The sequence below is a fragment of the Myxocyprinus asiaticus genome, chromosome 46 (genome assembly GCF_019703515.2).
Source record: "Myxocyprinus asiaticus isolate MX2 ecotype Aquarium Trade chromosome 46, UBuf_Myxa_2, whole genome shotgun sequence".
Classification (NCBI taxonomy): domain Eukaryota; kingdom Metazoa; phylum Chordata; class Actinopteri; order Cypriniformes; family Catostomidae; genus Myxocyprinus; species Myxocyprinus asiaticus.
This window is the reverse complement of record NC_059389.1, coordinates 19,198,080-19,212,500: the sequence shown is the minus strand read 5'-3', so window position 1 is coordinate 19,212,500 and position 14,421 is coordinate 19,198,080. Positions and strand designations below refer to the sequence as shown.

Sequence of the window (14,421 nt, the reverse complement as noted above, 5' to 3'; positions counted from 1 at the left end):
GCCCTTGTCAATGTCTCTCAGGTCTTTACTCCTGCCCATTTCTCCTGCATTTAACATGTTGACTGCGAGTACTAATTGTTCACTTAAAATCAAATCTACACAGACCTTGACATGTGGCCTTGTTAGGAGATGATCAACGTTATTCGCTTCACCTGTGAGCGAATGTTTTGGCTCATCAGTGTACATGGATACATATATACATCATGTGACCTTCATTACCAGTCTTATTGTTGTTTCAAAATTATATTGTTCCTTGAATGCTGACTATTTTTGACATTTTGACCCCCTGTCTCTTTATTTTGGCAGATAATGTTCCGATTTGCTCTTTCGCTCTTCAAGTACAAAGAAGAGGAATTTCTTAAGCTCCAGGATCCCATGTCCATTTTCAAATACCTTCGCTACTTCACACGTACAATCTTGGATGCAAGGTGTGTGCTTTTGATGGAGATTTTGAAATATGAATTAAAGCCTATCTGAGTCTCTGAATCCAAGATAAACACATTTGCGTCGACAGTTTTCTAATCGACCGTAATTGAAAAGAAGCCGAGATGCTTTGTAGCAACATCATTAAAGGGTTCGTTCGCTCAAAAAAAAAAAAAAAACAATTCTCTCATTTACTCGCCCTCATGCCATCCCAGATGTTTATGACTTTCTTTCTTCTGCAGAACACAAACGAAGGTTTTTAGAAGAATATCTCAGCTTTGTAGGTCCATACAATGCAAATGAATGGTGACCAGAATTTGAAGCTCCAAAAAACACATAAAAGCAACATAGAAGTAATCCATACGAATACAGTGGTTAAATACATCTCTTAAGAAGCGATATGATAGGTGTGGGTGAGCAACAGATCAATATTTAAATCCTTTTTTACTATAAATTCTCCTCTCTGCCCAATACGTGGCGATATGCACGAAGAATGCAAATTGCCAAAAAAAAAAGAAAGAAAAACAAGGTGAACGTGGAGATTTATTATAAGAAAGGACTTAAATATTGATCCGTTTCTCACCCACACCTATCATATCACTTCAGAGGATATGGATTTAACTACCAGTCTTATGGATAAATTTTATGCTGCCTTTATGTGCTTTTTGGTGCTTCAAAGTTCTGATCACCATTTACTTGCATTGTTTGGCTGTACAGAGCTGAGGTATTCTTCTAAAAATCTTTGTTTGTGTTCAGCAGAAGAAAGAAAGTTATTCACATCTGGTATGGCATGATGGTGATTAAATAATGAGAGAATTTGAATTTTTGGGTGAACTATCCCTTTAACTTTTTTAGTAATAAAATGTCAATGTATTTTGTGTTCCTCCCACACAGAAAGTTGATGAGCATCGCCTTTGTGGACATGAACCCATTCCCACTGAGACAGATCCAGAATCGCCGCACATTCCACCTGGAGAAGGTCCGCCTGGAGCTCACCGAGCTGGAAGCCATCCGCCAAACCTTCCTGCGGGAGAGAGACACCACCCTGGATGGCCGCACACTCATTAGTGATGATGAGGAGGACAGCTGAAGCACAGCCAATAAGGGACCAGACCTGCACAGCTGATTCACCAATCAGAAAGTGGCTTAAACATTTCAAAGTTCTTTTGTATTTCAGTTTTTATTGAAAACCAACTTCTGGGTATCAAACTGTGACTTTCAGGGACCAAAGGACAGTATTCCTGTTGCTCGATTTTCCTGTTTCATTGTCTTGTATTCCTTGAATAATCCATCCATTTGTACTTATTGATGTTAACCAAAATCAGTATTAAAGTAACTCAAGTGCTTTGCATTTAGGGAGTAATGATTGTGCTGGTGAGGATTGGAAAAGTGTCAAAACTTTGATACACTTACATTATGCTGAACATAGTATAGGGATGAACAGTCCTGAACGTACTCTCAGTAATCGTCATATCCATAAATGTGTATTAAACATCATTTTCTTGTTTAATAGAATAATGTGATAACAAACTTGTACATGTTTTGCATATTTCAAGTTTACGAGGCCTGCCCTCTTTCTGTACATTCGGTACTTTTGTCCACATTTTGAATCACTTAAATCACTTTATTAGTCTTTTTTTTTTTTTAGACAGTTTCTCCTATCAGGGAATTTCAAAGTGCATGATTGTAGATAATGCTTGGGCAATCCTTGGCAAAACTTAACGAATGTTGCAGGCAAACACAGTCATGAACATTTCACAAGACTGATCTCTTTACCAGTTTGATTACGTCCTTCCTGTCTGTTCTGCCATTACCACACTGCCATTTTGCAGAATGACACTTAGCAGGTTTCACAAGCATCATTTCTTTTGTATTGTGGTTTTACGAGCTCAATTTTCTGTCTTTTCAGGTGTCTTACCAGGTACCTTTTTATTGTTTTTAAATGCATTTTGTATTACAGGTATATTTCCTCAGTTTTTACTCTCTGCTTCAAACTTGAATATTCTACCAACAAACTCATTAATGATTTACTAAAATACACAATATAACACCATAACACTGAAGGTGCTTAAAATCAGCATAATAATGATGCATGAAAATGAGTGTTGTTTTTATGTTTTATGTCTTGAAATTCACTTAAATCTGCAAATGGAATTGGAATTTAAGGGCCTGTTTGATGAGGGATTGTCTAATTGTGGATTAATTGCACTTTTCTCAATTGTCCATGTTGTACCATTGTACTTTATATCATTTCAAAGACCCATGTGAATTCTTGGAAAAGCTGTAGTCCCATTCTTTTTTCATATGTCATATCTGATGCCTCCACATTTGCTTCATAGTTTCATTTTTGCAGTTAATTCTCATTTATGCATTCTCATTAATATACCTTTGCATGAATGTCCATTATACATTATGAGGCTTGTTAGACTCAGCTTGACAATGAGCATTGGTCTAAAACTATGGTAGTCTTTGGATTTTCTGTGAGAGCTGGTTTCTCACAATAACTGCTTTCTATGTAGGATATAAATGTTATCACCCTCATTAAACATTAAGAATATGATAGTGAATCCTTTAGCATTGCTTTGAAATTTAAAAATAGTTTTTTGCAATATCTTTGCAAGATCATAATTGAGACAAATTTGAGTCTTGGACTTGTTGGGACAAACATATTTCCTAAATCATTGTTCTGGCCAAATCTTAAAATCTTCTTTCATAGCATCTCTGTTTTACCCATCGACGATGTTTGTGTGATAGCACAGAATTTTCTTATACCTTCAGTGAGTAAGCTATAATTTCAAACCGTCTTTGTTGCTGTTGCTCGATGCAATGCTTTGCACATGTATTTACATATATCTGTAAAGCATTTATGCTGTACACAAATGATTTTTGGGGTTTTTTTTTTTTATGTTGAATTCTTATAAAGTTACTTAAATGTATCTTTATCATTTTATAATCTTCCAGTTCTGTTGTTTTTAATAAAGCATGATTATCCAATAAATTCCTAATGCATTCAGTACTTTTTTTAAATTTAATTTTATATATATACACTATATTGCCAAAAGTATTCGCTCACCCATCCAAATAATTGAATTCAGGTGTTCCAATCACTTCCATGGCCACAGGTGTATAAAATGAAGCACCTAGGCATGCAGACTGCTTCTACAAACATTTGTGAAAGAATGGGCCGCTCTCAGGAGCTCAGTGAATTCCAGCATGGTACTGTGATAGGATGCCACCTGTGCAACAAGTCCAGTCGTGAAATTTCCTCGCTACTAAATATTCCACAGTCAACTGTCAGTGGTATTATAACAAAGTGGAAGCGATTGGGAATGACAGCAACTCAGCCACGAAGTGGTAGGCCACGTAAAATGACAGAGCAGGGTCAGCGGATGCTGAGGCGCATAGTGCGCAGAGGTCGCCAACTTTCTGCAGAGTCAATCGCTACAGACCTCCAAAGTTCATGTGGCCTTCAGATTAGCTCAAGAACCGTGCGTAGAGAGCTTCATGGAATGGATTTCCATGGCCAAGCAGCTGCATCCAAGCCATACATCACCAAGTGCAATGCAAAGCGTCGGATGCAGTGGTGTAAAGCACGCCGCCACTGGACTCTAGAGCAGTGGAGACGCATTCTCTGGAGTGACCAATCATGCTTCTCCATCTGGCAATCTGATGGACGAGTCTGGGTTTGGCGGTTGCCAGGAGAACGGTACTTGTCTGACTGCATTGTGCCAACTGTGAAGTTTGGTGGAGGGGGGATTATGGTGTGGGGTTGTTTTTCAGGAGCTGGGCTTGGCCCCTTAGTTCCAGTGAAAGGAACTCTGAATGCTTCAGCATACCAAGAGATTTTGGACAATTCCATGCTCCCAACTTTGTGGGAACAGTTTGGGGATGGCCCCTTCTTGTTCCAGCATGACTGCGCACCAGTGCACAAAGCAAGGTCCATGAAGACATGGATGAGCGAGTTTGGTGTGGAAGAACTTGACTGGCCTGCACAGAGTCCTGACCTCAACCCGATAGAGCACCTTTGGGATGAATTAGAGCGAAGACTGCGAGCCAGGCCTTCTCGTCCAACATCAGTGTCTGACCTCACAAATGCGCTTCTGGAAGAATGGTCAAAAATTTCCATAAACACACTCCTAAACCTTGTGGAAAGCCTTCCCAGAAGAGTTGAAGCTGTTATAGCTGCAAAGGGTGGGCCAACGTCATATTAAACCCTATGGATTGAGAATGGGATGTCACTTAAGTTCATATGCATCTAAAGGCAGATGAGCGAATACTTTTGGCAATATAGTGTATATATATATATGTATACAGTGGCATGTGAACCCTTTGGAATTAGCTGATTTTCTGCATTAATTGGTCATAAAATGTGATCTCATCTTTATCAAAGTCACAAATAGTATAATGTGCTTAAGCTAACAACACACAAACAATTATAATCTTTCATGTCTTTACTGAACACATACCATTATACATTCACAGTGCTGTGGAAAAGTAAGTGAACCCTTGAATTTAATAACTAGTCGATCCTCCTTTGGCAGCAGTAACCTCAACCAAGCGTTTCCAGTAGCTGCGGATTAGACCTGCACAACGTTCAGAAGGAATTTTGGACCATTCTTCCTTAAAGAACTGATTCAGCTCAGCCATATTCTTAGGATGTCTGGTGTGAACAGCTCTCTTTGAGGTCATTGCACAGCATTTCTATTGGGTTAAGGTCTGGACTCTGACTGGGCCGCTCCAAAAGTTGGATTTTCTTTTTTTGAAGTCATTCTGTAGTGGATTTACTTCGATGTTTAGAGTCATTGTCCTGCTGCATCACCTAACTTCTACTGAGCTTCACCTGGCGCACAACCACCCTAACTTTATCCTGTAGGAGATCTTGATAAACTTGGGAATTAATTTTTCCCTCGATGATGGCAAGCAGTCCAGGCTTTAAAGCAGCAAAGCAGCCCTAAATCATGATGCTCCCTCCACCGTACTTCACCGTTGGCATGATGTTTTCATGTTGGTATGCAGTGCCTTTTACGTAGTAAAGTTCCTTTAATTGAACAGTGCCATACGTAGTGCTGCGTGTTCTTCCCAAATAATTCAACCTTAGTTTCATCAGTCCACAAAACATTTTCCCAGTAGTGTTGTGGAGTGTCAAGGTGGTCATTGGCAAACGTCAGGTGGACAGCAATGTTTTTGTTGGAAAGTAGCAGCTTCCTTCGTGGTGTCTTGCCATGGACTCCATGGCTGTTTAACGTTTTACGTATAGTAGACTCATGAACAGAGATGTTAACCAGTTCCAATGATTCCTTCAAGTCTTTAGCTGTCACTCTAGGGTTCTTTATTACGACACTGAGCATTCTGCTGTGTGCCCTTTGAGTCATTTTGGCTAGACGGCCACTTCTAGGAAGAGTAGCCACAGTAATAAATCGTCTCCATTTATAGACAATTTGTCTAACTGTGGACAGATTAATATCTATGCTCTTCGAGATAACTTTATAACCCTTTCCAGCTTAACGCAAAGCAACAGTTCTTGATCGTAGGTCTTCTGGGATCTCTTTTTTTTGCGAGGCATGGTCCACGTCAGCAGATGCTTCTTATGAATAGAAACTCAAAATGTTTGAGTGCTTTTTATAAGACAAAGTAGCTCTAACCCACACATCCAATCTCTTTTCATTAATTGGATGCCAGGTTTGCCAACTCCTGAATGTAATTAGCTTTCTTTGTCATCTATAGCCTAGGGATTCACTTACTTTTTCCACAGCACTGTGAATGTTTAATGGGATGTGTTCAATAAAGACATGAAAGATTACAATTGATTGTGTGTTGTTAGCTTAAGCACATTGCGTTTGTCTATACTTGTGACTTTAATGAAGATGAGATCACATTTTATGACCAATTAATGCAGAAAACCAGCTAATCCCAAAGGGTTCACCTACTTTTACTTACCGCTATATATATATATATATATATATATATATATATATATATATATATATATATATATACACACACACACACACACACACACACAAATCTTTATAGCCAGTGTCAGTGAGCTATTGCTATGAGCTGTATCTTTAAGAACACTATCAAAGTTACAAAGAATGTAAGGTCTTTCTACATTAAAATGAATCCTGTTTAACAGGAAATTGGGCTACTGCAGCACAAGACAGAGGGGTAACCTTATTGTAGTTCCTTATTTTATTTATTTTTTTTTTTTTTAAGGTTAAATAATAAAACAAATGTTGCATCATATTGCTGTAAATGATCATTTAACATATTCTGCCATACTTTCAACTGTAGAGTATATCTGGCATCGATTTTACAGACTATTGTACGTGGGCAGTGGACATAACATGACATCTGAAACATTTTTTAATTATTGTATAATTTTGCACAGTATACAGTTTACATTATCTTAATTTAGAGACTACATGTAATATTTATGGCCTACTTTTTAATTTCTAATTTTAATTAATTTATTTATTTTTTTATCTAAAATGGTTAAAATATTTACAACATCTAAATACATCTTTAAAAAAGTTATGTCCATGTTATTTGTCAACTACATTTGTCTGTTTCGTTGCTACCTTGTCCACCAGGTGGCGATATAATCGCTGATCACCACAGTACAAACTTCACGGTGCAACCATTGATTCGGTGATTTATTTCAATATCACAAACCCTACAAATCACAGAAATTATTTTTTATTTATTTTATTTTTTTCAGTACAGTGCGTGAATTGTACTCATATTAAATAATGAGTATGTTTCAAATCAGAGCGATTTATATCAGAGCGTTTAGCCAACGTTTAGATCGATTCATTGAAAGGAACCGACTCAAATGAACAGTTCTTTTTTTAAAACTGAACATCACAACTGTGTGCTCAACAGGTGGCGCGTGAGTGCAAACATAAGCGCGTGCGCTCAGCAAGTCTCTAGTTGAACAGTGCGGCTCGCGCAAGCGGACGGTGCGCTCGAGAGTATATTGTGAACGTCAGCGGAATACAATAATAAACGTGTTATTGCTTAAAAAGGTAAGATAAACCACATGATTTTTACTAAATGGAGTCTCAAAGGAAGTTACACCTTATAGTTAAGTTTTGCCTGTAAAGGTTGTAACTTCAAGAGCAGCGTTATAAGGAAGATGTTACAGTGGGAAAAATGTTTACTTAGGTGCAGTTTTGTCATTCTATTCTATTCTATTCTATTCTATTGTTACTTATGTTATATTCTTTTCTAAATTTATTATCACCACATGGTCTGTGTGTCATGATGGAACTAATGCTGAAAATGGGATCTGTTACACCCCGGGTCATTTTTCTGCTGGCAAAGGTCTCTAGACAACAGTCTCTGTTTCACCTGATAATCTGCATGCCCATTGATTTGCTCGAAAGGAAGTAACTTGATAACTTTTTTTATGACTTGATACGTTTATCCAGCCTATTGAGCTCTTTTTTGTCTCTGCACCCAACCTTGTTTTTTGAGGGTTTATTGTGAACAATAACAACAACTTTGACATTTCATTCCCATGTAACCTGAACTAGAGGTGTCCAATGTTTTGTGGCACTGTCAGAACTGTTAGTTGCTGACACTGTTTAGATTTCTTCATAAACATAAGCAACAAGGAAGATGCGATGCATACAGTTACACCTTTTTGAATGTGAAGGAATGCAGAGTAGCATGCCGAAACATGTGCTTATGATGTGAGTGTGTTTGACTTTGCCTGTTTCAGAGATTTACCTACAAAAACCAGAACATCCCCGGACTTCTGTCGTTATCGGGGGACACTAGAAGACAGATTTGACCCGCTGTCCCCTGCTTACCGAGACACAGTGATCATCAATGAGGACATTAGGAATGGCTGTGTTCAAACAAGAAAAAGTGGAGGATTTCTATGATATTGGAGAAGAACTTGGAAAGTAAGTCAAATGACGGATTGCCTGAGGATGTGTTTTAATTGCATTCAGCTTTTGGACTCTTTGTGGTTTGTTGTTCAGAACTGACTAGCTTACAGGCAGCTTATGGACAGACCCCTGAGGGAATTTACAGGACAGGTTAACAGATGGTTAGCTGATGTCTGGAAACAAAAAGGCCTTAACTGAGAAATGTATTGCGAATCAGATTGTTCTGTCACTGAGCATACTACATACAATACGTTCAAACAAAGAATGTCAAAATATGTTCAAAATTGGTCCTTCTAGACATAGGGAATGTCATTAAAGGGGTCATGACTTGAGGAATCAAATTTTCCTTGATCTTTTGACATATAACAGTTCATTGTACTATAAAAAACATACTGTAAGTTTCAGAACTCAAAACTTCCCCCTCACAGCAAAAAGAGCATTTGTTGATACCAAGCTGCCAAAACAACTTGTTCTCTACTTCCTCCACATTGTGCATCAATTAGCATCTGACGCCTTCCATGACAACACATCAACTGCCTATTTTACCTTTAATCACTTCCGTAAACCACCCAGTAGCAGTAAGCAGAGAAGCCCAAAGTGTACTTCGGTTGTCCGCATTGCAGATTGCCCCGCGCACAGTATGCGTGACACAAATTTTGTCATCAGCACAGTCTGCGCATGGCCCAGATTTTCACGACACACGCACAGATGTGGATTGTACCGAAAGAGCATAACAAAGAAGCCGTAGTGCGCATGCGTCAAATGTGTTTGTATTCGCTCGCAGTCATAAGAGTATATTTTGAAAGAGAACATGGTCGACTGGATGCAATCTGACCCAGGACACAGAAAAACGAATACTTGTACCTTAAGATGGCAAGTAGAGAGAGCAAGTCAGTTAAGGGCCAATCAGTTAAGAGCCAATCATAAGAGTGGGCGTGTACTGTCAAGTCTTAAAGGAGAAGCAGCACCAAAACTGAGCGTTTCTGACAGAGGTTCAGAATGAGGATGGAAAATGATCATGTTTTACAAATATATGACTGTTTTTCTTTTTTTGTAGGCAAAAACTTTACTAATATTATAAGTGAACCTAAAGGAACAAATCAAAAATCATATTAAAAAAAAAAGGCATGTCATGACCCCTTTAAGGGAATAGTTCACCTTAAAAATTCATTATTTAGTTGGACAGACATTCACTATCTACTGTCGTCTTCAACTTTCTCCTTTTGTGTTAGAAACTTGCCTCAAAGAACAGTCATATACAAGTTGTAATCGAAGATTTTGAAAGGATCTACGTTGCACAAAATGTGAGGGCCCCCCACCCTCCTTTCCCTTGGCACCCATTCTCATTCTTGAGTAATGTTTTGTTCTGTCTTACAAAGCACACTCCCCTTCAAAGCTGCCCCAACAACCGAGCCTAGCTCTCATCGTAACACTAAAGCTGTTAGAATAACAATGTTTCTACCTTTTCAGCAGAAGTAAGTAACAAATACATCCAGACAGGAAATGTTAAACTGTGTGAACATTCAGGAAAGGTGTAGTCTCACGCCCAGGTGACTGCCCTGTCCCTGTTAGAGGCTAGTCTTCTTCCAAACATTTCAAAAGGTTACATATCTGTCATCAACGTCTCTAATCAAAACTTTAATATGTACAAGAAAGATCATAAAACTGTTCTCAGATCAGCTTGGAAAGGTGTCCTCCGATAATTCGGAAACATTGTTCCCTTTCGTCACTGAGGTCTTCTAGCTAAGGGACTATGGGAAAAAAAATTAAAAACAGATGTTCATTATTGTTTGAAATTTGTAACAGGCTCAACAATCTGCCTGTCAGGCTTTGTGGCCCATTTAATGGCAAATACACCCTATGACACACCCTGGTTTACACATGAGATACCTGAGCTCCATTGCAAGGCTGTTACCGAGAACAGGGTTGACTTCTTTGTAAATTTCTATGGAGTTAGAAAAGATTACTTTGTATTGATTTAGGATCAGCGCCCTTTGTTCAAATCTTCAAGGGGTAGTTCACCAAAAAATGAAATTTCTCTCATCATTTACTCACCCTCATGCCATCCCAGATGTGTATGACTTTCTTTCTTCTTCTGAATACAAACAAAGATTTTTAGAAGAATATCTCAGCTCTGTAGGTCCAATAAATGGAAGTGAATGGTGATCAGAACTTTGAAGGTGCAAAAAGCACATAAAGGCAGCATAAAAGTAATCCACACGACTCCAGTGGTTAAATCCATGTCTTCAGAAGTGATATGATAGGTGTGGTTGAGAATCAGATCAATATCTCAGTACTTTTTTACTATAAATTCTGTGTTTGTACTATAAAATGACTTAAATATTGATCTTTTTCTCACCCACACCTATCATATAACTTCTGAAGATATGGATTTAACCACTGGAGTCGTGTCGATTACTTCTATGCTGCCTTTATGTGCATTTTGGACCTTCAAAGTGCTGATCTCCATTCACTTGCATTGATTGGTCCAACAGAGCTGAGATATTCTTCTAAAAATCTTTGTTTGTGTTCAGAAGAAGAAAGAAAGTCATACACATATGGGATGGCATAAGGGTGAGTAAATGATTTTTATTTTGGGGTGAAATATCCCTTTAAGTTACACAACATTTAAGATGTAATTAACATCAATATGCGACAATTACCACAGCAGAATATACAAAAGAATTTATAATTCCTGCACATTCTCCATTGTAAAAACAGTATGGGCGGCAGTTTTATGAATTGTGTCCTCTAGACACTCAAAAAGCCTGTTTAGATCATCTCTTTATTGTTTATTCTTGGTGATTAATCTCTTAAAATAATCACTAAGAATAGAGATGGCTAGTGTTTCTTTGACAATGTTTTGGCCTTCTTTAAAATCTATATTTCAAGGTATTGCAGTGTTTTAACCTACAATCCTGTATAGATATTCTAATGCCAAGAATATATTTAGTTACATTTTTCACATTTATAATTTTGGGAAAAAGGATATTGTGCACTGCTCAGAGCAAGTTTGTGAGAAGACAAAATGCACTGTGGTATTAAGTCGACAAACACTCAGATATTTAGATCTGATCAAGCTGCAAACGTAACAGTTCACAATATATCACAATTTTGAATCACAGTGCACTAAACATCGATATCTGTATCATGACGCAGATGTAAATATAATATCCTCTAGTTTTCTTCTTTTGAAAGTATGTTTTCGACCCACAGACATGTCATGGAGGGTCAGATGCAGAGGTGGAAATACACACACAATCGTGTATTTCTCATGTGAAAGAGGAAACAGCTTGTATGTGGTTTCACAGATCTGTGTGTGATGATCTGTAACACATCAGAAAATGCAAGCATTTCTATCAGAAGAGGACAATGAGAGAGTGAATAAAAGAACAAAAATATAGACATTTTAACGTAGAGATGTTCACACTCTCCCAGCAATCATGTTCCATGTGGGTGGAAGGGGACTGTTTATCACAGCAGCGCATGAATCACCTGCTCCATAGGTTGAAAATGTGGGACAAATGAGACCCTTTTACACAACCATTTTGTTCCTTGGAGGTGGGGCTCGATGTTAACAGGGGCTTTATTCAGAGATTATTTGAATCTCCATACTAGACTGATGACAGTTTAAAAGTTTGCTATATTTAATGGTACTTGCTAAGGAAATTAACACTTCATATTGCTTATACTTAGGCTCAACCTCGACATGTAAAACAATTCGTGCTATGGACAATAGTGATAAGATTGATCACACTGTGAATTTGGCAACAGAAAGTTAAAAGTTCTGCTGCTGAAATCGCTCTGTGCTTTCTGAAATTCAAAATACTCTCACCAGTGGCCGAAGCTGGAAGTGCTGTTGAAGTAAAATGTCCACAGGGGGGTGCCAAAAGCAAGTTGTATAGGAATGCATATAATCTATTAACCCTAGCTCCAAACCCTAAACCTAACTGTCAGTGAAGTAAAAATGTAATTTGAGAGCAAAAATGCAATCTCCGAACCACGCTCATCATTGTTTACTTGAATGTGATTAATTCTTGGTTTCAATGGGACAAGAACCCATGTCTCAGAGATTGCTCGTGCAATGCTATCAGTAGCGCCACAGAGAAAGGTGATCATGTTGTCTGATGGGGATGGTGCTTGTCAGTAATTCGGCATGATGGGTTCGATTTCAGGGTACATGAACATTCGGTAGCAGCATGTCGATTTCCCATGTGATCATGTTAGAGTGATACCTCAAATCAAGCAACTTATTGAGGAATGGTTTGCTTTTCTCAGCAATCAGACTTACAAATTTTGCCAGGTGGATGATTAATCAGGCTACAAAAGTCCCAACAAGAGACTCTGTGACTTCCAGCATTTTAATGGCAGTATATCAGTTGGTCAGTTTGATGTTTGTATGCCAGTTTATGACACATCTATCATTCACAACCCATGTTTTATGTCTACTGGAGGTTTTGTTTTTGGGGGGGGTGGATACATTATTCCAGAAACACAAAAGTACAACACGTTCTACTAATTTTACTTCTGTCGCACGCAACCTCAATTTTGTTCATGCCAAATGAAATATGGTGCCTGAGGATCTATAGGGTGTGGATAAATGTTATGGTGTCATCAGAAAACTCATACCGTCTCTTATATATATATGATCCATATCATGTTCCAGCTGGTTTTTTGTTCGACAGGTAAGAGAAGTGAAGAGCTCTTATGTAATCCATTACTGTATGTACAGCAAGCCTATTACATTGCTTAACTGTGCTTTTGATTCAGAGGGATTTTGCAAACCTTATCTCTTCATCTCACACATTTATATCTTTCATAAGCAAATCTATATTTGGTTAAAGCATTCAGTTTATTTATTTCTGCTACTGAGGACAGGGGTGTATAGATGGACTTTAAATTTAGCCAAACTTGTTTTGTGAAAGAAAAAGCCAACTCATGCCATCTTCCCCTTCACTGCCTTGAGACTACGCAATAGGAGGAAGTGAAGAAAGCCATCCAAGACGAGTGATTTGATGCAGTATTTCATTATGATGTTTGGTCATTTCCGGTATGGAGAGGTCTCCGGCTATGATAGATGAGTTTTATACTGCAAATGTATATCCTTTATGAGATAGTACAAATCATCCCCATTGCAACAGACACAGCTGTTGGTTTGTGAGAGTTGTTCGTATCAGTCCACCATATGTTTCTGCCATGGGCTCGGTTTTATTGGCTGATCACTGACCTTTAAGAACTCAATGTCACCATAGTGGTCACCGTACTCAGTATATTAATAGAGAATCTCACCATAAGCTTCTCTGCCATGTCAGAGTAAACAGCACAACGACTAATAAGTCTGCACACTTGATAGCAAGGTGCTTCTTGCATAATTTTTCGACAAGTCAAATAAGGATACTGCTGTCCATAGACTTTAGTCAGGTTGGATGCCTTGTTTAATTTGACGTGAACAAACTGTTGTACTGTTGTGTAACTATTGTTGATCTTTGGGCTGAAAAAACATTGAAAACATGTCTTTTGACAAATTCCCAGTGGACGATAAACTCATGGGACAGCATGGGTTGTAAAAATTGGACATAACCAAGGTCCTTAAGACAGTACGAGAAATTGGTCATCATTTATTAAACATTTAATGAATTTTCATGCAAATTGTTTATGAAATCATTCTTAATTCTAAAAACCGAACTAATTGTCGCTTTTGTCATTCATTACGTAAGAATGATTTCGTGAACAATTTCAACATTGCAAACATTTACGTAAGTGTAGTTTTAAAAATGACTTCTACATTCTGGAAACAATTAGTAAATTTCCACGCAAATTGTTTGTAAAACCATTCTAACACTAATTGTTGCATTTGCGATTATTGCATAAGATTGGTTTTACGAAGAATTAATACATTTCCAAGCAAGTTGTTTGTAAAACCATTTTAACACTAATAGTCACATTTGCAATTATTGTATAAGATTGGTTTTTACAAAGGATAAACAAATTTCCACGCAAATTGTTTGTAAAACCATTCTTACAATAACTGTCGCATTTGTTGCAAATTTGTAGAATGATTTTACAAACAATTTCGACATTGCATCAGTTTACACATGAA

The 14,421-nt window shown here is 37.8% G+C and overlaps 2 protein-coding genes across 3 annotated transcripts in view; both read left to right on the top strand.

The window, feature by feature from the left end:
• tbc1d2b (TBC1 domain family, member 2B) overlaps positions 1 to 2,606 on the top strand; it is a 31,861-nt gene extending 29,255 nt beyond the window's left edge. For both annotated transcript variants that reach the window (XM_051689518.1, XM_051689516.1), the window contains exons 12-13: positions 307 to 428; positions 1,318 to 2,606. In XM_051689518.1, coding sequence (XP_051545478.1) covers positions 307 to 428; positions 1,318 to 1,513 — 318 coding nt within the window. In that variant the 3' untranslated portion in view covers positions 1,514 to 2,606. The remainder of the gene's footprint in view (positions 1 to 306; positions 429 to 1,317) is intronic.
• Positions 2,607 to 7,314: 4,708 nt separating this feature from the next.
• The window catches only part of LOC127435874 (death-associated protein kinase 2-like), a 48,757-nt gene continuing 41,650 nt past the window's right edge, over positions 7,315 to 14,421 (top strand). Inside the window, exons 1-2 of the mRNA XM_051689617.1 lie at positions 7,315 to 7,451; positions 8,150 to 8,336. Coding sequence (XP_051545577.1) covers positions 8,260 to 8,336 — 77 coding nt within the window. The 5' untranslated portion in view covers positions 7,315 to 7,451; positions 8,150 to 8,259. The remainder of the gene's footprint in view (positions 7,452 to 8,149; positions 8,337 to 14,421) is intronic.